We start from the raw sequence: 22,911 nt of genomic DNA, 5'->3' as shown, positions 1-22,911 counted from the left end.
CTGAACCATTAGATCCTGTCTAGACTGTCGTTACCAGGTGGCTCAATGCCTATATTCAGTAAGATGTGCCATGTGCTAGACACTCTGGAAAATTGTGGTGAATGTTCTTACTGAAAATACACATGAGGGCTTGCCTAACCTAACAGAATGGGAAAAAATGGATGAGGGGAAGGAAAGGTGGAATAAAATGAGGGAGACATAACTACGCTTCTCTAGTTGGCTCTTCCAGCACACTGAAGCTGAGAACGGTCCATATGAAACCAGGAATGTTATCTCTAATACCATATGTATGTTTTTTCTGAAGCACTAAACTCCAACTGTGGTCTCATATGCTTCCCCTGCTACTGACTCTTAGTACAGAGCTGGCTGCATTTGGAGACTACTTTTTCAAATGTATGGGTTATCTTTCTGTAACTTCATTTAAACAAGTATTTAGGGATGTTCAATAGAAAATAAAATAGGCAGAGTTTTCTGGATTATCTTTGGAATCCAATTTTATGAATTTGTATGTATGTATTTGCATGTGTGGCAAAGGGTTCCTTTAGCCACAGGGTGAAAAATATGGAACAACATCTCTACTTTGGAAAGCTAATATTCTGATTTTTTGGGGAAGAGATTATAATCTTTGCATGAAACAAAACGGCAAATCAATCAGTTTCTGCTGGCACAAGTACAGACACGAGCAGAAGGGATCTGCTTGACTTGCTGACAAATGAATTAGTGGAACAATCTGAAATACAGGTAACGTCTACCACACTTTGTCTTCGGGGTAGGATGTTCCAGGCCCAAGAAGGAAGTTGTACAAAACCAGTCAATTTAATTACCTGTCAGAAAGGAAGAAATTATTGCTCAGTGTCTAGCATTTCATGCCCTAAAACTATGGGGGCTCCTATGTAGTAGCTAGTTAAATGCAAAAAGTGTGTGTTTCAGGTGCTGGGTTTTTTCTTGTGTTCATTGCTTAATTCTGTATAGAGTGTTTTAGTTCTGTGATAATCCTCTGAGAGTGCATATATATACACACCCACACACATATATGTAAACTGAATTACTTTAAAAAATAAATGAAAGCATCTACAATAATATTAGGGATAGAATTGCAGAGTCAGCTATTAAATTTTTATGACTGTGCTTCCTCATTCTTCACATTTCTAAACTGTTCTGTCTTTGTACTTTGATACATGGAAGCAGCTTCCATGTTTATTGGCATTGGAGGCAAGCTATTGCCTATATTGCACTGGAGATTGAAACATACAAGATAGTTCAGAAGAAAAAAAAAATGTTTCCAGCCAAACATGAAGCCTAAAAAGAGAAAATGAAAGAGTTACATGGAATGCTAAAGGAATGCAACGAATGTACATTAGCTGTATGTACTATGCCTGTTTGAATTTGAATTTGTACTTCACTTTATTCTTCCTACCACTTACTGCTCATAGCACCTACCATTTTAGCGTTAAGTCTTCTGAAATACACATAAATATACTACAAAACTACTGTATGAACATTCATTTCCTAAATCTACTGTCCTGCTTCTTGGCTTTTGTTTTGTTTTTTATTAACCCATTATGCAGAGTTGAATTTGTAGATACGTCAGAAGGACAAAGAATTTTCCTTTTTAATGTATTGTAAATAATTGTGCAAATTTCAGACCAGATTATGATCCATTAGTATTCACAGGGTTTACTTTGTAATTTTTTCTTTTTTTTTCTTTTTTTCCTTTTTTTTTCTTTTTTTTTAAACTCTGAAACCCAGAGAGTTTACAAATGGTTTTATTACTGTATTCATGAAACAACCATTTTCCAAACCTAGGTGGTGTAATTTGAGAGCTAATAACAAGTGGAAATTTGCAATTATTAAATTATTAAATTATTTTGCCATATCTCATATTTAATGATACTGAAAAAAACCTACATTTATCTATATAAAATACATGTTTAAAAATATAGAAATAACTTGGGTTATTGCAGCTTGCTGCTATTTCCAATTCAATCTTTTTTTATCCCCCTTATATTTACAGGCTTTTATAATTAAATTTTGGGGTCTTACATCTGAGGAAAATAATACTAAGTGAAGGGACAAGATTTTTCAATCTTGACCTTTAACAGCTTAGCCTCCTGAAGTTGAGGGCAGTTTGTTGTGAGGTAGTATTGGTTTTGTTCTGAAGGAAATTTGTTTCAATTCCAACACATAACAGGAGCTTGAAAAAATGACGTATTGTCAAGTGCAGCCATCCAAGGTGCTGAGTGATTGCTTTCATTATTGAAATACACAACTGTAGTAGTAGTAGAGCAAAGAATTCTTTTGGCTCTTCAGTTGTGCCATAAGGTGCCTACTCTGACTTTTGAGGAGAGTAGTAGTTTCCCCTTTGATTATTATTCCAATTTATCCTTCTTCAGTCTGGCTAACCTGTGAGGTGGCAGAGTTGTTTCTTAGGCACCCACAAAGAAGCTCTAGCCATCTTTGCACAGACTGCATGTCATCTCAAAAGCCACTTCAGGAGATATATCATTTCAGAGGTATGGCTGAGTTGTAAGTGGTGGTAGTACCCATTTGTGTGCTAGGAACTCAAGCTTAGTCAATCAGAAGATGATTTAAAATATCCTGCTATAGACCCGAGGATGTCAGGTACAAAGTAATGCTCCATAAAATAGCAAAGTGTGAAGAAACTGACAAGAAGAGATTGTGTAGGGAAATTGTTACATTAAATGTTGTTAATCACTTGTTCTGCAATAAGATTTCTGAATTTTCTGCACAAATGGCTGCTATTAAGAATCTCGTTAAATTAACCTGCAGTTATCTAATGGGTCCAAGAGCTTTAAAAAATGTCTTACAGATAAAAGTATGGAAACCTGAGTATCTTAAATTGCATATAAATTATTCTTTGGTTTTTATTCATGCTTTTCATTTACATATTTGAATATGGACACATAATTTGTAAATTTATAGATGCCCAAAATCAGTGCTTATAGAATTTACTCAATGACATGAGAAGACATTGTTACATTTAAGTAACAAGCTGGATATGTGGCAAATAATCAACATGCTTGTTTTAAAAGGTGGTTTGCAGTTTGCACTACATAATTGGTCCTTAAATTGCACAGTATTTTCTCTTTCTTGATCCAATGATTACCCAAATATAGAATAAACTGATTTATCTGTCCGCACCTATTTGTCAGTTGAATTGCTGCATCTGAAAGTGTCCCATTTATGGCACAGGCTTGTGCCCTAAAAAGGAAGAGAGAATTCTGTGTAAGGTTTCTGAAACTGTGAAATCTATGGCTTACACCTACACCTGGTCTTCAGGAAATATGCAGTTAGGATCGAGAGTAATCATACAGTACTTTGTGTTGTAGTGATAGACAAAAATAAGGAAAATAAATAAATCTTTCAGGGCAAAGATAAATCAAAATAGGATATGAGGTAGGATTAAAACTTTGGACTTCAGAAATGGAAAATAAGTTATTCAGCATATAGTTCAGCATTCTGTTATTTCATATATGAAGGCTGACTGTAACATAAGCAATAGTTTTTTAGAATCAATTTCTTTATGAGCATAAGACACTTGTTCATTCTGGTTAGAGAAGAAAATATACAGATTTTTGCTTTAATACTGACTGCTTCTTTGGCCAGTTAAAGAAATACGATCTCCTTGCTGTTCTTACTGAATAAATATAGCTGCACAGATGTCTTTGTTCTGCATGATGAAACAGGAATACCTGAAATGTGGTATCTCATTTAGATACCACTGGATGCATTTGTGAAATATCATTTGCCCCAACACCACAGTACTGTCAACAAGAGTCACTTTCCTGGTTTCTCTGCCATATGGCATAAATGTACCTATGTGGCTTTGAAGCCAGTTCAACAAGAAAGTTGCTAGATGCTTTTCATTATTCTTCTATTAAATATTTAGTTATCTTCTTTATAATCAGAGTTCGAAAAAAAATAGTGAACATAGCCAGTTTTTTAAAAAGTTGCTCCTGTAGGGAGTAGCAAATAGTGAACATTACCTTATCCTCCTACACAGCCTGTTATGTCAGAGAAGTTTATTACTCACAAATAAACAGCTTTGGACTACATATCCAAATAAGTCATACAGCAGGTACTTCTTTTCTATATGATATATTATACCTGGTTTCTATAAAGAAAAAATTAGCATTAAATATCTTCATTGTAGGCATGGAATGTAATTCACTTTTCATCTTTCAGTCTCACCACTTTTTCCTTTGCATCCAGATATTTTATTCATCACATCATGTATATCTTCTAAACTTTTATAAGAATGCAGGATAAACAGAGACATGCAATTTATAAAAAAGAATTTTTACTAAATTAGAATGGTTTTGTTTTATTAACTCATTCTTGCTATAATTTCCGATAATACATAGTCAAATTATGATAAATGTAAAAAAAAAAAAAATCAATTTATTTATTTTAATTACTTCTTATGCTTCTCCCACATGAAGGCCACATCTTTATGACTCTCAAAAAAAAAAATCTAAACAGAGCTGCAGAACTGTAAGCAAAAAAAACCCCGAAACAAAACCAAACAAAACCCCCCAACTATTTGTGTTTCAGGACAAATTTATTTGAAGTATGTATGTTGTTACTGGTAACTCTGTTATGAACTGCCTATACAAATAATGAAATTGTATGTTGCACAAAAATGGAGCAGTGTGCAAAGAACATAAGCATCTGAATAATCTGATTCATGCAGCGTATTCTAGATCTTATATGGCAAAGTTAATTTTTTTAAAAATCAAGTCAAATTCTTTAAGTAGTAATGTTTTACAGTGTGGAAGTGTTGGACTGCTTAACTTAAATGCAGAAAAAACAAAATGGAAGTTGCACAATATTGTGATGGAAATGCTGACTCTGCCAGTATAGGAATGTCAGAGTATTTCATTTTAACTTTTCTTGCTGGACATACTTAACACCACTAAGGATAAGATTACTTTTTAATTTGCAACTTATCTCTCTGCACTTTTTGTAGCGGTCAGAGTTCCCTATTATAATTCTTCCCTAAGGCTGTATCTTAGAGTTTCACTTCAGCTGCCATTTTAAATTAACTTTTAAGAGTGTGCTGAAAGGAAAACCTTTCTATTCCTCAGTGACTCTCAAAAAACACAAGTTCCAGCAGGATTATGCATTAGAGAGAACCTTGAACTGTTTTTCTTAAGGCCCTGGTGCTTACTCAGTCAGTGTACTGTTCAACTCTGTTTATATTTTGTTCACAGTCATTAAAATCCCAGGCACACGTGCTCATATGTATTTCCATGCGCGGAGGGTTATGAGGACATAAAGAAGAATGAACAAGAAAGACATATTGTGTGAATTCCTACTTGATGTCAGTGTGCATGGACTGCTGCTCACCTGGCATCTGACTGTCCTTTTTTGTTTGCTGTTTTACCATCATACAATAATGTAGCCAGTGGAAGAGCAAAGTATGGTTTGAAGTGTGAAAAGCGAGGATCTTAATCATTGTTCCCCTGCTACCAAAATACCTCTGGTTCGCTTTCTTGGAGTATTGACTTTCCAGTCTAGTGATTGTGTTTCAGTGCCTGCATTAAATACTTAATTGCTATCATTTTAACATACAAGAGATATAATGCAGGTGAAAAACTAAGCACAGCTGGAGAAAAGGAAAGGCAAAGAGTGGTACAGTGGAAATACAGTCAGGAAGATAAATTGAGAGAAGAGAATGAAGAAGAAGGTAGAAGAGAACAGAGAATTCAATGTAATTTGAAATGTGGCAAGATACATAATGACTAATAAAATTAATTCCAGTTACATAAAATGTATATTCCTTTTATTGGCTTTTTTGTTTGCCAGCCTTTGTCTAACATCTTACGGTAGTTTCTGTTCTCTTTCAAGGGGATCTTTCCCTATAAATTTGCACGAATGCTAGCGTGGCCTGCAGGAATGCACCTAGGATGCAAGCTTGAGTTCTTATTCTGTAGACTGATATGTATACACATATGGAAACGTTTTTGTTGGTCTTTCTGCCTGTTTGGTTTCTATCTGGACTTCTTATACAATATTGAGGACCTACAACAAAGGGATAGGGAAATGAGTAGGTACTTTTTGTACTTAATATCCAGAACCTGTGAAATACATGTCTTTTTAAACCGAAGGTCTTTCTACAGGAAATTCTCTTTTTCACAAAGCATCTGCAATGAGTCCACTGCACTTTCAGTGTTTCTTGGTTTTGGTTTGGTTTGGGGTATTTTGGCTCTCCAAAAGCGTTATTGTTTTCTCACAGCTAGATAATAATCCTCTAACCCAAGAGGATCAGTAGGTTGGAATAGACTGGACATGAGTTAATGCTGCCCTAGTTAGCATAAAGCTGGAATTTCCTTGCAAGACTTGCTTTATGGCTGTTTTTCTGTGTCTAGCCATGAGTCCTCCTGGTTTCTTTGGCTAAGTTTCCCTTTGATAGTGATTTGTTGCTTGCTTTGGTGATCCCTCTGCAGAGAGAATGCTGTAAAGATCTGTCTTTGAGTCTTTTTCAGTCCTTAGGAGCAGAAAATCCTCTTACCATGACTATTCCAAGTGTGATGGCATTAAGGCTGATGGGGCCTGTAGATAGCAGTTTTGTGCTCTATAATAGCCCATACTATATAAAAGATGGAAAACTAAAATTCACTGTGTGTTTGGGCAAAAATTACTTCATTTATTTTTGTTAGCTGACCCTTTTTTTTAATTCACAAACTCTCTTGAACTGAACTGGCAATTAGCAAGTCAAGTATTTCAGTTGAGTATTTTCTCATTCACTTAATTTTGATGTAATCTCCAAGAGAGATTCATGTTAATTAATCCTCTCTTTTTATTAACATGTAGATGGAAAAGGAAAAAAAATACAATTAGAAAAGGAAAGAATATAACTAAGCCTTTTCCAGTGTTTTTCATTTCAAATAACTCTGCTTTTGCCCATTGTGAAGGTGAATCCTTCTTTTCACAATAAACAGTGCAGTCCCACACCAGGCTAGTTTCACATTCATCTAACATCACCTTAATGATGACTGAGGTAATTTTGTATTGAATTGCTTATTTATGTGTTTTTTTTCTGTGGCACACAGTGTCTGATGTAGCAGGTCAGAACTCATTTTCAGTGGTATGTCGCTGATGTGATGCAATGAGTCTCAGTCCCAACCAGTGTTGAGGAATAGCTCCCACTGCTTGAGGCTGTGTCTATGCACGAATCAAGGGACAGTGTAGAACTTGTCCTCCTAAGAAAAAAAAAATGCTTATTAAATGTCATCTGACAAAAAATTATAAATGGATTATTAATTTTAGATTCATATGCCTATCACAATTTCTTAAACGCTTTGTGAGCATCGGATTTGGGAGATGATAGAAATCCATACAATTTGCATGAAACTAAAACAGGATCTATCTGAGAAAATAGTTAGGTTTGGAGGAGAGGTTTTCCTTTGCAGGATGTTTCTGGAAAGGAAAGTAGAGCTAATGGTTAGATAGAGCCTCATATTACAGGCTCTTGTCTGTGATTGTCTAGAAATTGAATGAACCTCTCTCTTGTGCATATCATTTAATGTGACTTAGGAAAGGCTGCACAGAGGTTAGGACTCTGAAGGTCTAATAAGGAGAAATAGTAGCAGAGGTCCTCACACCAGGAGAAGGGAGAACTTGCGACGAGAGGAAAGGAGGGGAAGAGGGGGAAGAGAAATGTTAATTTTGGCAGTTGAGCTGACAGAATGGATTTGTCTCCAAGCCCAATAGTTGTAAAAGTAGGCCAAAGGGGTCTACTGAGTAAACAAATGGAAGTTTGTTAGTTCCTTCCAGAAATTATACTTTCTGTGCACGCTGTCTGGGCACAACAGAAGACAGAAAAAGAACTTGTTAGTCTTTTAATTACAGAAGACAATTACATATGGTTTTAATGCCACTATCAATTTTTTTTCACCTTCAGGGATAAAAGATCTATTGTTCATAAACACAGAAGGCTTGCCCACAGTTCTGGGTGTTATTAAGGAGAATTCTCTTAAGTGTAAATCTGTTAGGTTTCTTAAGTCTGCATTCTGAAATAAGCATGGAATTTCAATTTTTAAAATCTAATATTTTCAGAAGAAAGCTTTGAAACCTACTTTTTATTTCTATTAATATGTAGTTTGCTAATTAAAAAAGAGCAATAAAAGTGAGGGGGTTCATTTCTAAAGACTCCTCATTGGTTTTTACTTTGTAGTATCTGTCATCCTGTAACGTTGCATGATTTTCCTAAATAAGTAGGGGAGGTTCTGTAATTCCTTGGGGTTATTTTGTTTTTAGGCAGCAGGGGAAAGCCATCTGATAAGGAGGGAAAAATTTTAATTCCGAAGTATTACTGGAATGTAATTGCAAAAATTCTCTCATTAACACGTGCAAACTAAAGGAAAAATATGATTTTCTTTTTTGTGGCAGATTTTCAGTCTTCTAAATTATTTTTTAAAATACCATCATCTTTGCATTTGAATTGACTCTTCATAAACTTATGTGGTTATATTTATTTGTTTTTTTTTCAAAAAGTCCTTACTACAGTAGAAAACACAGAGTGCATGGGGGGAAGAGAATGAAAGATCACTTTTGAAGCTTCCTGTAAAGAATTACTTATTTTTCTATCCTCACCACAGCAAGATTTGAATTTTGGGGTGGCAGAGGAAGAAGAGGGAAAGGAGGGTAGAGAGAGAACATGGAAAAGCACAGATTAGGATTTGAAGGAAGAGTGGTAAAGATCAGAGTGAATTTGTAGGACTGGATTGAGAATAACAAATTTAGAAAGACTTGGTTGAGAATGGAAGAAAAGCTGTTGCCTAATGGTTTTCCCTGAGTGACTCACCAATCCACCACTCCTTGCAAAAATGCATATCAGCCGGTATAAAAAAAAAGAATTCTACTACTCATACTTTCTGCACTGCTAGAAATATGGATAAAGCAGAGAGCAGCCTATGAGAATAGGGCTAGCTGATATAAGGGAATCAAACAGAAAAAGATGGGACCTGGTACCTTCATGGCAGCAATGTGGACTGAGAACATGGACTAGCTCTTCAGGCAGCCTGCACTGGAAGATGCTTGACCGACCTGACGTAAACAAAATAGGCTGTGCTTTTACCTAGTAATAAGTCACCCAAGCTAGGTGTCTGTTTTGCGTGTACTGAAACCCAGTGCTCTTGTTGGGGCATACGTCTTTGTATTATATGTATTGTAATGTATTATATCCATACATAAAAATCCAGGGCTAGAAAACCAGTTTATGTTCCTGATCTGAGGCAAGAGTAAACCTATTTAAAGTTTTGCGATATGGAGGAACCTGTACCGTGGAATTATATTAGGTTGACTGGGCATGATGGACAAAAGTCAAACATCCTCTGTGGAGAACTGGTGATTATTAGGAAGAAGGGGATAGCAAGTTAAATGGAAATGGATTAGGCTGTGGTCAAAGCAAGCCAGTACATATGATATGCTGAAAGCATTAATTCTATCAAAACAGGACAGGAAATTGTTTTAAATTGTAGGTGTGTACAATTTTCTTAGCATTCAGAAATGTCTCACTACCTTTTAAGTAAAGTTTATGCCAGCAAGTGATTTCTTTGTGAATGTCATTAAACACTTCAAAGCATTATGTGCTGATTTCAGTAGCAATTTAGATTTTTGCAGAAGGGTGTAATGTCTTCTTGTGTGTGATGAGCCTGAACCAATCCTTTATGTTCTTTTTTTCTTTGTCTTTCTAAATGTGTGTGGACTGCAGATGGTTCTGTGAAGGAAAAGAACTCCAGAATTCCCCTGACATTCAGATCCGTTCTGCAAGTGGAGGACTTCATTCACTAATTATAGCAGAAGCCTTTGAAGACGATACTGGACGCTATACTTGTCTGGCTTCAAATTCCATTGGTTCAGATAGTACATCAGCTGAAATATTCATCGAAGGTAAGAGGTGAAATAATAAAATACTTGATGCATACAGGAAAGGATAACTAAGCTGAAGTTTACTTTTGGTTCTGTATGTTAAGGTTACATTTGCTTTGGTGGTACTTTTACAGTGTTCCTCTGCTTCCCTTTAATGCAACACATTTTGAACATCACATGATACTCATTCAGGTATTTCAAGGAATGTCCCAGGAATCAGTGGGTAAAGTGCTATTTACTTAGGGTACAAGTAAGGTAAAGAATGGAAAAGGAGAAATAAGCAGAGCTTTTGGCATATGGCTAGATTTTAAGTAGTACCCTCTGTAAATCAAAGATTTGACTGGTGATACCAATAATGATTTTCATGATAGCAGTAATCCCTGTCTCAGTTCTGAACTTGCTCCCAGTGCAAGTAAGTGTGGCTGCCCCAGATGAATCTTCTTCAGTCATGTGTAAGCATGTTATAATTCTTCATATTTCGTACACTGGCTTTAAGTCAGGTTAAAAGTCAGTAATACTGCTTTTGTCCAAAATCAACTGGTAGTAATTTTAAAAATATTTGACTTCAAAATTAATCATAATTCCAGTATTATTTTATCTGAGGAAGGTTAATAACTTGACCATGAACAAAATTATTAAATTATTTTTTTAGTGGAGGACTGTATTTTAGGCATGATTATATTAATCACATACTGATTTTTATTTTTATTCATGCATCTTTCAAAGATTTTGGTAATATGTATTCTTTTACCAGCTTTGTAACTCATTAAAATTCATTTAAAAGGTTACCTGAAAGCATAAAACAAATTAAGATAACAAATACTCATAACAAATCTTAATAATAAAATACCAAAATGATTAAATAGCTTTTGATTAACAAAGCAATAAACTTTTTTGCTATAAATTAGCTAAATCATGACAGATGTGCATTTATAAGGTTTCTTCCATTATGTTTTTTATTCTCAGAATTTTTTTATCCCACATTGGGATCAAGACTTTTCTGAATCTTATGGATTCTAGTAAGACTTGTTTACAGAAGTAAGCATATTTCAGAAATACTCAGGTATAGTACAAATATATAATATTGTGTGAAGTTGTAACAGAAGCAACACTAAAAAAGAAACATCTAGGTAGAGAGATACAGCAAACAAAACAATTCCTCTTTTGAGACCTGGCAAAGTCTTGCTATATGGAAGTGCTATGTTGAAGTTTTACAATATGTAACTTTGAAAGATAGAGAAACGTACAAGTTGTTAGGCTCATCCCCTATGATCTTTAAGGAAACCAGATTGTTACACAGGCATTGCTTTGTACATTAATAGTCTTTGTACATTAATAGTCTTGATGACAATGATGCCTCATGCTTTCTTCTGTGCAGCAGGCCCTGCTACACAAGACCTGGTTATCCTTTGCTTATGGGAAATACTTTCATGTAGACCCACTTTGCTGTCTTGACATTGCTTCTCCCTTCTTACCTTTTCTGTGCTACTTGTTGCTTTGATTTTTATATTCTAAACTTTGTAAATAAATAGGGTACTTGAGTGCCTCAGTCCAATTTTTGTTTCATTAGAATCAGTCTATGCTATACTATGCATATTGATTATGAATTGCTTATGATTTGTATTACGGATACAGCTATCCATATGGATGCACAAATCCTTTGAGGAGTAAGAGGAGTAATACGTACTGCACAAATGTCTAGGATAAATGTGTGAAGTACCAGTTGTTAGGAAAAATAAAGACAAATAAATGCTTTCATTTTTTTTTCTTTAAGTGAGTTCAGGGTATTGCCAAACTCATACATTCTATCAAGACTTCCACTGGCAAGAAATACCAGTATATAAATGTTATATATAGGTTAATGTAAATACTCTGAGCTGTGCAGATTGTGGGTAGCAAGTTTAGTCTGAAAATGTCTTGCATACTGAGTTGCTCACCCTTAAGGCTGAAGATTTGTTATCTGTGTATAAGCTATATGTTTGGTTAAGCTTTGAGTTTTAACTTTCAAGAAAATAAAATTATACATTTCCAGTAGAGTAGTAGTCAGCATTTTTTTTTAACCATATTTACTTCAATATGAAGGAAGACAGCTGAGAGCATAGGGAAAAGAGATGGCAATTAAATTGTCATGGTTATGATTTCTGTAACTGGCTAAAGTACATAGCTAGAATCTTAACCAGATAAGAAAAACTGCCATAGTTTATTACAGAGAATTCTCAGCTCTTGAAGTGAAATGCAAAAGTAGTGTAGTTTTTTCTTTGGAGTTTAAACATTAAATAAATCAGTAAAAGGATATAAGATTATTAAAAATACTTTCTTTTCCAGGTGCCAGTTCCACAGATTCAGAGAGTGAAAGTTTAATTTTCAAATCAAAATCTGGAGCTATGCCACAGTAAGTGTGCAAAGTAGAACCAATGCTGTGCAAATGTTCTTAATAAGGAGCACTGGAAAACCTATGGTAGTTTTAGATCTGAATAAGCATCTGGGATATATTTCTGTATGTCTTGTCTTTTCTCCTTCTCTCACATGATACAAATGTGTAGTATTATAGCTGTAGATTGTATTAATGTGCTTGTGCTGTCAGAGAAGTCTGGCCTTAGCCTGACAACTCTTCTGTTGATACCAGCTTCTCATTTTCAGGAGTAACTTTAAGTTAACCAAGCCTCCATTTGTGAACATGCAGCCCTGTGCCTCCAGAAAAACAGATAGAGGCCTATGATTAAAGACACAAAAAGCATTTTAGTTTGTATCTTAAATCAGTACTTTTTATTGGGTGTGAAAGTGTAAATTAGCCTAAGATTGTGTTCTGCTCAGGCTTCCTCCAGTGTTGATCTTTTCAGCTGATAAGGACATATTTAAAGATGTAGAAAACACAAGGTAGCTTATGGATAATAAGCTAACGTAAAGACCTTATAAAGTGCTTGCTGTTTTCTTTTCTTACAGGGCCCAAAAGAAAACCACCTCTGTTTCCTTGACAATAGGATCTTCTGCACCACAGTCTGGAGTCACCACAGCTGTAATTCAACCTATCTCTGTGCCCAGTCAGCAGGTATTTTTAGACACCAATTTTTAAATTAGTAAAAGTATTTTAATTTTTTTCAAAAATTGTAAGTCCTGAAAAACTCCATTGTTTTGAGCAGGGGTCCTCAAACTTTTAAACAGGGGGCCAGCGCGTGGATGAAGTGGCAGGAGGTCATCTGCAGCTGCTTGGTTTCCCCCCCCAACCCCTGGCAGGGGGCGGGGCGGGGGGCTTCTGTAAATACCGGGGGCCGGATTGAGGACCCTGGGGGGCCGTATCCAGCCCGCGGGCCGTAGTTTGAGGACCCCTGGTTTTAAGGAATTATACTATTGAAGTATAAACTTAAGTTATCATTAGATATATATAATAAATGTTATATAAATATATATATTAAAATTAAGTTATAAGATAATGATAATTTTTAAAATTTAAGTATATATCTAGTGAATGGGGCATAAAAGTAAATATACACACGGATTCTTACACAATGTGTATCAACACAGCATGTGATCAGCTGACATATCTGTGATGATGAAAATTACAGAGTATATCACTTAATAGTGACTTCTTCCAATTCCGAAAGACTGTAATACAAATGAATGCCTACAATATTTTTTATCAAAAGTTTTAAATTTTGTTATTAAATTAAATATTGAAGTGATTTTTCTGGCCCTTTTAGAGAAAATTAAGTTTTACTATCTAGAAGTTAAATGTAGAAAATCAATGTTCATTAGTTTATACTAAGTTTTAATGCCACTGTGGCTTACTTTGTATATGAATTATAAAATATAAATAAAATAAAAATCTCTGCTAGACTGTACATGGTAAATTCTCTTCTATTTCTTTGGCTAACCTTGGTAAGCTTTTAGGTACCTGAATTTATTTCTTACTACATCAGCCAAGGGATGTAGTAACAGGAGAGGCAAAAATGCTTCAATGCAAAGAGCTTCCTTGAATGATGTTAACAGGAGTCAAACTCTCAAAATACTTCAAGGCAAAGACAGTTGGATATAAAATTTTCATGGGAAGTACAGAAGCCTTTAAAGTTTGCATTTTGATTTCAGAAGTATAACAGATGTGAAATAGTGATGCCACTCAAGAAGCATGTAAGAACAAGAACACCATAATAAGACTGTACATTTAAGAGTTTGCATTATCATATATATATATATTATTGAAACTAATAGACTTTCCATTTTATAGCATTGTTGCGTTGCTTTGCAGGTTCAAAGCCCTACTTCGTATCTGCACCGTCTGGATGGACCCAAGCCTATCTATTCTGCACCCATTTTTACAAAGGTAAGTTTTATTCATCATGACTTCTACATCATACTCCAATAGTCCGGAAGGAAATATCAAAATGATTTATCCTAATGTAGGAATGTTTGATTGTGTTAAAACTTTTACAGTTTTCATTATCCTTTTCAGTATTAATGACTTCCTAAGAAAATACTTTTCAACTGCAACAATGAAGTTCTTATGCATTCTACCCTATTAAAATCACTAGTGGAATAACATGAATATTCTGTATGTGTTTGTCTTATGCCCATGACTGTCCTCCATTAAGAAATCTTTGTAAAATAAAATAAAGTAGGCACCAATTACACATCATAGTCATGACAAAGCTTCATTCACAATAATTTACCTACTGGCAAGAGCAAGTAACAGTGTTTTTTACTTCATTTTAGAAAAAAAAAAAGCCATGCAGTTGTGTTAGTTTAAAAAGCAGTTCAGATGTTGGGATGTCTTGTAAAATGTAAGGCACAGAATCATAGAATCGTTCAGGTTGGAAAAGACCTTTAAGATCATCAAGTCCAACCATTAACCCAGGACTGCCAAGCCCACCACTAAACCATGTCCCTTAGTGCCACATCTACAGTCTTTTAAATACCCTCAGGGATGGTGACTCAACCGCTTCTCTGGGCAGCCTGTTCCAATGACTGACAACCCTTTCAGTGAAGAAATTTTTCCTAATATCCAATCTAAACCTCCCCTGGTGCAAGTTGAGGCTGTTTCCTCTTGACCTATTGCTTGTTACTTGGGAGAGGAGACCAACACCCATCTCACTACAACTTCCTTTCAGGTGGTTGTAGGCAGCAATAAGGTCCCCCCTGAGCCTCCTTTTTCTCCAGGCTGAACACCCCGGTTCCCTCAGCCGCCCCTGACAAGACTTGTGCTCCAGACCCCCCACCAGCCTCGCTGCCCATCTCTGGACACGCTCCAGCACCTCATTGTCCCTCTTGCAGTGAGGGGCCCAAACCTGAACACGGTACCTGAGGTGCGGCCTCACCAGTGCCAAGCGCAGGGGGACAATCACTGCCCTTGCCCTGCTGGCCACACCATTTCTGATAAATGGACCTTTTAGAAGGGAAACTTTCATTCAGTAATTCTTAAGTAAATATTTAAGTCAATATTTATCTTCACTTTCATCCCAAATCTAACTTTAGAACTGGGAATTAGGTAACACAAAAAGACAGCATAGTTCCCTAATCTCTAAAATAAAAATTTAATAGAAAATATGATTTTCATTATGCCTCAAACCATCATTTCCATAGCAGTAATTATTACTTAATCACTATTTGTTGAAGTCTAAATGAAGATAAGAAGGGATTTCTGGTTATTGCTTCAGAAAAAAATTGACTAAAAGATAATATAGGACAGCAAGTAGTTTTGCTTAGAGATGAGTAAACCCTGTTCTGCACAGCTGTCTAGCTTGGCTCCGTCATATCTCTTTCTCATGCCAGGAAAGGTCTGACACTGTCCCTCATAATTCTGCACTGATACTGCAGGTATCATAGGAGAGTGAATAGTGGAGGTACAAGGGAGTAGAGACTATGGTTACTGCAAGGTAGGGAGCCAGGCAACTTCATAATAAGTGTGGGAAACAGGAGAAATCCAGCCCTCATTCAGAAACTACCAAAGCAATCAGAACTCCACTGTTCCTTCCCAATTCACCTGTCTCTTGTCCCTGAAATCCAGTATTAACTGGCTTAAGTCAGTTGGAACATATTAAACAAAACCAACATTAATTACAGAAGAAACAAACCAGATATGAACAAAAAAATATATACTTAATACAGCTTCCTAACATAAATTTCTTTCTCTACAAGCTTCATGCAGCAATCCAAACATTTTTATGTTTCCATGTAACAAAATTCTTACGTGTTTGATTAACTAGAGATCTGTGAATAGTAACTAGGCAGAACTCTGAACTTAGACCTAACTTCAAGTGCTTTGCTGCATCAAGGCCTAAACCTTATTAATAAACTGGAAAGGCAAGGAGACAGCCAGTACAGTAAAAAGACTCTCATTTATAATTTTAAGAGGGATAGCAAAGGCAAAAAAAGTAGCTGTCTCCTGTCAATTCTGCTACTTAAAATACTGTGTTTCTCTTCTTTCACTGCAGTTATTCATCAAAGATTTAGACCATTCCTGCAGTTTTTCAGATGTGTGTAAGAATTTATTTCAGCCATAATACTGTCTCAGAAGCTATCCATACAAAAGTCCTTATTGTATTTATGTCATCTAATTTTGCTTGGTTGGTTATAAATGGCTCAGAGGAAAAGCAACTCCACATTCTAGAGGTTGACCTGAAAGCAGCACAGCTACTCTCTCCGGACCAAGTCAATCAATGTGTAGTTAGTTGCAGAATTTTCATTTCATCTTGTGGAAGGATGAAAACTGAAAGGTCAGACTGCAACTCTCTGTTTGTGATGGTCTGACAAATTAAATACTTCTATACCGATTCCATCTTTGGTCATATTAAGAATGTATTTGAAAATAACCTATTCAGTCATTTTTAACTGTATAGCTGATATATTAGATTTAATCAGAGTGAAAATACAGCTCACAGAAAATGTCTATTGCAAAAACGTAATGGCACAATAAAATGAAGTGGAAATACAAAGGGAAGAAAAGACTACTTTTAAGAATGTAAAATGCTCCCAGTTCATTTGAGTTGTGATTGTTATATTTCAGGAGCTACAAAACTCCACAGCATCTGAGGGACAAGTCGTGGTATTGGAATGCAGGGTCAGAGGACCCCCTCCCATTCATGTTAAGTGGTTTCGACAGGGCGTTGAAATTCAAGATTCTCCAGACTTCAGAATTCTCCAAAAAAGTAAGGCAATAAACTGAAGCGGCTACTTTTGATACAGGATGGGAAAAGATAATGAAATTAGCCTGTCAGGATTGAGTTTTGGATAGTCTTCTCTTTCTCACATTTCAGCAATTATAATGGCTAGAGTAATAATTGAACTACTGCTACCGACAGACAATTTAAGTATTCCTTACGTTGTAATGTGTCTGCACAGATTCTGTACTGTTCTACAGTATTTCAGTATAATATGTTAATTCAGTATAATGTTGTTTATAAATGTAATCTTTAATACTATTTTTCTTGTTTGTTTCCCCTCCTTGTGATGTGATATGCAGAGCCACGATCTGCAAATGAACCTGGTAAGCATCATATGAAAAAATAATCTCTTGATTCACTAGCTCTTTGAGTTTGTACTGAAGCCATAAATAGAAAAGTGTATTCTGCTGAGCACTGATAATATGAAACCCCCTTAAAGACAATGTTTCTTTATCACACTATCCATACTTTACACTGTTCTTTATATCAATTCCTTTATTAGTTAAACAGTAAATTCATTTAGACCAGCAAGGAGAGTCTCACAGCTTAAACTTTGAAGCAAACTTCATTCTCAGAAAATGAGCAATTTGCATGCTACTGAGGAAAAAGAACAAATCCCACAAAATTCCATTACCCAAATTGTACTCAAGAGTTTCTTAACACCCAACCACTAAATGCTGGTTTTGCCAGTCTAGCTTGCCTGATGTGAAGTGTCTTAAATGCAAGTAAAAACTGATCCTCAAAAACAAAGGCACATTGAATTTTTCTAGCCTATTTGCAAGATAAAAGTCCTACATTTCAGCAAGGAAAGTGTTCTTCCAACTACATGTTTTCTCTGGCTGCTTCATTTTCCCATTATACATCCTTATATGCTGTGGTAGTTTCTTGACTAGTAAGTGGATGCTAAAAGGCTAAGAATGTTTGTTCTTTAATGTTTCTAAGTCAAACAACTCGTAGAAGAGAAGACAGTGATAAGGTCCAAGCCTTGATTTGAAAGGGTGGCTGGTTGTGCTTGAATATGCTTGAATTTGGACAGAGTTTTAATTATGGAGTAGAAAAATAAAACAGAAAAGTTTTCTAAGACCTGGGTGTTCTCCAAGTGTCTCTGAAGGACCTTAGCAATGGAGGGGTGTTTTAAGCTTGGAGGGGTCACATTGGTAGTCTTTGCAGGGAGAACAGAATTAGCCGCTGAGTGATATTTATAAGGTAGCAGTGTGGTTATGAGGATATGGGCTAGGAAAAAGCAGTGAAGAGTTAATCCTAGGCGAAATGCAGCTTTCTCTTAACTTTCATGGAAAAGAGAAGAGGCAAAGAGGGGAAAAGCTCCTGCTTTTCTTTGTCTGGTACTCACTTGTTCTCTTACTACTTCACAAAATTGTTATATACCTATTTTACTTCATGACCATCATACATAAACATATATAAAACCACAGATGTGTGTGCATGCCCCCCCCCACATGCATGCTCTGTCTTGACAGTTAATATTATTAATTGTGGTGTGCAGCATCATCACCTCTAGTTAAACAGCTGATGCCCAGAATACATGTGACTAAATGATTTTATCTGTGGAGGCTTGAACTGTGAGGCACTAGAATGAAAGAAGAGTGCTGGAAAACCAAGTTAACCTCTAATGAGGAATTAAAACATGTCCGAGTGCTAACAATGGGCTATTGGTAGTTTATAATTGTAATCCAAACTTTAAGGTTTAAAGATTGTAAGTTACAGTACAAAACAATTTGAGAAGAGTTCCAATACGGTAACAAGCTTTTGGATATGAAAATAAATAATGGAGAATTGATTTGTGTTGAAATTTATTCAATTCTGTATCTTTCTTGGAAAATTCTCCTGTAATACATATTACAAAATCAGCCTCTCAACTTAGCTGTTTTCTTGGTATCTTTAAAAAAAAAGATCAGTGGGTTGACTTTTTTCCCCATCCCAGAGAAACTTATTTCCTATCCAAGTAGTAACATCTTTTCTAGATTTAATCTACCCACACTATGAGAATAGTACCTAGTATACCTAGCGCACTGTTGTTACTAGGAGCTTCTTTTCTACAAAATCATTTGAACTGCATTCACTCTCTTCTTTAACATGATAGAAAATACCTGAAAGGACTGAAACTTTATGGAAAGGATTCTATGAAGTCTAAATTTACTAGAATATATTAGGATGGGGTTTTTAATACCGGTATTTGAAAGTTCTGTCAAAACTCACAATCATGAGTAATGTTTACCCATTTTTGGTAATCTCTTTTTATTCCTTCACCCTCTTTAGGCACCATAATGTCTATAATGCTACATGAACAAGATATTTTGGAGTAGGAATGCAGTGTTATCTGGTAGAAAGGAGAAGCACTTGTTTGCTTGAGACAAAAGGTTCAAATTCCATTGTGTGAATAGTCGAGTACAAAGGAAATCATACATTATGCCTCTTACAAGAAGATTTTTTTTGATGGAAAACTAAGTAATTTTCAGTATTGTTAGTTGCAAGGTTCATGTAGCCTATCTGACAGATACTACTGTGGAATAAGTAAAAATATTCATGATAGTTCACGAAGCTAACAATTTCCTTTCATAGATGCTACCTGAAATGGGAAATAGAAGGTGGGATTCTGAGTCCAAAAAGATTATCACTTTTCCAGTCCTCTCACAAACTTGTGCCATCATGCTGATGGTGCTGAACACTCTCACTCCCCTGTCTGGTTAGCTTGCAGACCCTGGGAGAAGATACATAAAGCCTTCTAAAAAGTACTAGGGAATGGATCCTTAAATGAAAGGTGCATTTCTTGGGTTTTCTCAGATACAGAAAAGTTATTTAATATCAAGGTATCTCATACCACTCTCAGGTAGGTGGCAAGGTAAGAGTGGCAAGGCAAGAGTAGCAAGGCATCTCAAAAAACTGTTTTTGTGTCTGTATTGTTGTGGTTTAATAGACCAATAGACCTAACAGTAGTGAATGCCTGACAGCAATCTTTTTTTTTTTCTTCCTCCATGCCTGTAATTCTTTTGTAATATATATTTATAAGCACCTTCCTGCTGTCCATAACCTATAAAAGAGTTTCAGTTTGTTATTTTATTCTCCCTGGATTCATTTATCTAAGTCAGGGGTCCTCAAACTACGGCCTGGATACGGCCCCCCAGGGTCGTCAGTCCAGCACCCCATATTTACAGAACCCCCCCACCCCTGCCGGGGGTTGGGGGAGGAAACCAAGCAGCCGCAGATGACTTCCTGCCACTTCATCCGTGCGCCGGCCCCCTGTTTAAAAAGTTTGAGGACCCCTGATCTAAGTACTGTCCCTGTAAGATTTGTCCATGTATCAGTTCCTACTAAGCCTTATTAAATAATATGCAGTATCTTACTCACCACTAAAACTAATGACATTCGCTTATTGACTCATTTGTGTAGGAATTGACTCTGTGCATGCAAGGGGAATGTAAATTAAGTTTAGGCAAAATGTAAATATTTCCTTTTGGTGTAAATGATGAGCAGTGTTTTATGTATTAGTAGTAATACTGGCAATAAGTAACACTGTTTTTTAGGATGTCATGAAGGATCTTAAAATTTCTACAACAGGAAGCTGGGTGGGTACCAGAAATGTAACAGGTACAGCATTGGTTTATGATGCAATTCATACTCTTCAGAAGCCAGATGAAACAATACCTGCAGAGGAAATGGTTCATATGCAAACAAACAACTGCTGTTCAGTGCGGATGGTGTGAACATATGTGCAAGATTGATATGGAAAACAGCATGCCTATGCTAGATAATTATTCAGAATTTTGAAAGATGGACATGATTTCTAAAAATGTTTCCAAGTGTACAACCTCCATGGAATTTTACATAAATTTTAACAGGTTGTAGTCTGACTTTAATTGCTGGTTATCAACCAAATTCCAACCATCAATACTTCATAGTGCTCAAAAACATTGGTCATCCTTTGCTACACCAGTATTAATGATTCAGAAGAAAAATCTTCCATGAACTCACACAGGTAAAAAATTAAGAAGGAAGGTGAGGGTGGGTGGCTACTTTTTGGGGGTACATTCTATCTACCCTAATGCATTTTGCACTCCTTTTTCTGTCTAGACAGAAATCTTTGAATCACAAATCTCTCCAGACTGCTTTGTGAATTAATAGCTAGTCAGATTACTTAAAGCCAACATCACAGATTGTCAAATTACCTGCTCTGTACTTCTTTCTTGGACGTTTTGACTTTATACTGATTGAATCCTTCAAAGAGCAGGCTGCCTGAGAGTGAAAAATCCCATGGAGTCATTTGCCAGCTGTTGATCTTTTGACCATTACTCAGCTGTCTGGAGGCAGCCACAAACTGTATTGAATTACATTAAAACAATTGTCTGATGGCATGTAAGTAGAAAACTATATGAAGTAACTTTTCTCTAGATTGCCAGAGAATTGCCACGTATACATGGTTTTTTTTTCTTAAGCACGTTCACCAAAAACATCTCAAAAGACAGTCATCACTTCTTTTAGATTGTGCTTTCTTGTTCCCCGCATTATATTGCCCACAATCATACTTGCTGTTGTTCTGTTTTCTTCTCAGTATTTTTAAAGTGCTGTTTGCGGTATCTTCAAACACACTCAGTTCTTTATAACTTTTAAAAATTTGTCTCTTCATTTATTGAGTGGCATAAAACCTAATAAGCCAAAATTGCTGGCCAGATGGGTAAAGGTGTAGACAATAGTGATCATCAGAAACAGGTAAATTAAATACTTTTTTCATTGTGTTACTGCAAGTTAAGGCATCTACAGGTCTGCAATACTACCATCTATTATGCTACTCCACATATTCAGTTACTCTCTATTTTCACACTTCCCTGTTCTCTTTATACAAAAGATGCACAGATACCTAAATGAGAAGTTATCAGATGGGCATATTGCTTTGCTGTTAAACTGTGGTTAAACATCTGATGGCTAGGGGAACAAAAGGGAGAATAAAAGACAAGTTGTCTACAAGATGGCAGGGTTGCATTTTGATTTTTACCACTGTGACTACCTGCTGCCTTTGTGTAGCAGAAAACTTAAGGCTCTGAACCTACATCTATAGAAATAGCTCTGTGTGTTGCATCATAATGAACTACTACTAATTATCTCCCAGGAGTGTATGTGAGTTACAGTGGAGGAAGCTAATGATCACATTTGAAGATAAAGCTGCAGATATAAGAACTACGCTACCTTTAATTTAATACATAGAAACATTCTGAAGTAAACATATTGTCAATGATGAAATTTGTTAAAATGAAACAGTTTTCTGTTTTACCAAAGATTATTCTCCCTAATGGACTCATGAACCATAAAGGGAAAGGATTACTCTGTAAAATGTAATCTTTCTTTCTAAATAACTGACAAAATTGTCAAGTACTTGCATGCCTAAGCATTTTACATGTTTCAGTGAACAGAATGCTTTTGTATTCATTTAGTCAAGTGTTAAATGTGTTTTAAGGCCCTGAGAACAGCATTTCAGAGCTGCTTTCTGGAACACATTTTTGTGATGAAATTATTTGTCAGCTGATGATTGCCAGGAAGTAGAACAGACATTATTTACTTCAAATCATCAGATTCTACTTAGCACAGTAACAGAAAGAAAAATAATTATGTAAGTCAGGACGTAAAGCTAAAAAAAAAACTCATAGCACTATGTATCCAGAGCATGTTATGGAAATCTTTAAAGAACATTTCTTTTTTCAAATCAGTGTTTCATTTCTATGTTTTCCACGGTAGGTAGGCCTTTTAGCAAGGACCTGGAAGTCAGTGATTCTTGGTTTTGGGGGAGCAAAATAAATCAAGACAACAGCAATGTGTTGCTTGCACATACTTTTTGGCCAAGCTGCCTTTT

At 35.8% G+C, this 22,911-nt stretch overlaps 1 protein-coding gene across 1 annotated transcript in view; it reads left to right on the top strand.

Annotated features, from left to right (window-relative positions):
* The window catches only part of LOC130148516 (palladin-like), a 193,576-nt gene that overhangs the window by 58,921 nt on the left and 111,744 nt on the right, over positions 1-22,911 (top strand). Inside the window, 6 exon segments of the mRNA XM_056337216.1 lie at positions 9,740-9,918; positions 12,223-12,289; positions 12,841-12,946; positions 14,141-14,215; positions 16,895-17,036; positions 17,351-17,374. Of these exon segments, the coding sequence (XP_056193191.1) occupies positions 9,740-9,918; positions 12,223-12,289; positions 12,841-12,946; positions 14,141-14,215; positions 16,895-17,036; positions 17,351-17,374 (593 nt within the window).

This window comes from Falco biarmicus, chromosome 1 (assembly GCF_023638135.1).
Source record: "Falco biarmicus isolate bFalBia1 chromosome 1, bFalBia1.pri, whole genome shotgun sequence".
Taxonomy (NCBI): Eukaryota; Metazoa; Chordata; class Aves; order Falconiformes; family Falconidae; genus Falco; species Falco biarmicus.
This window is presented reverse-complemented; position numbering and strand designations above follow the sequence as displayed.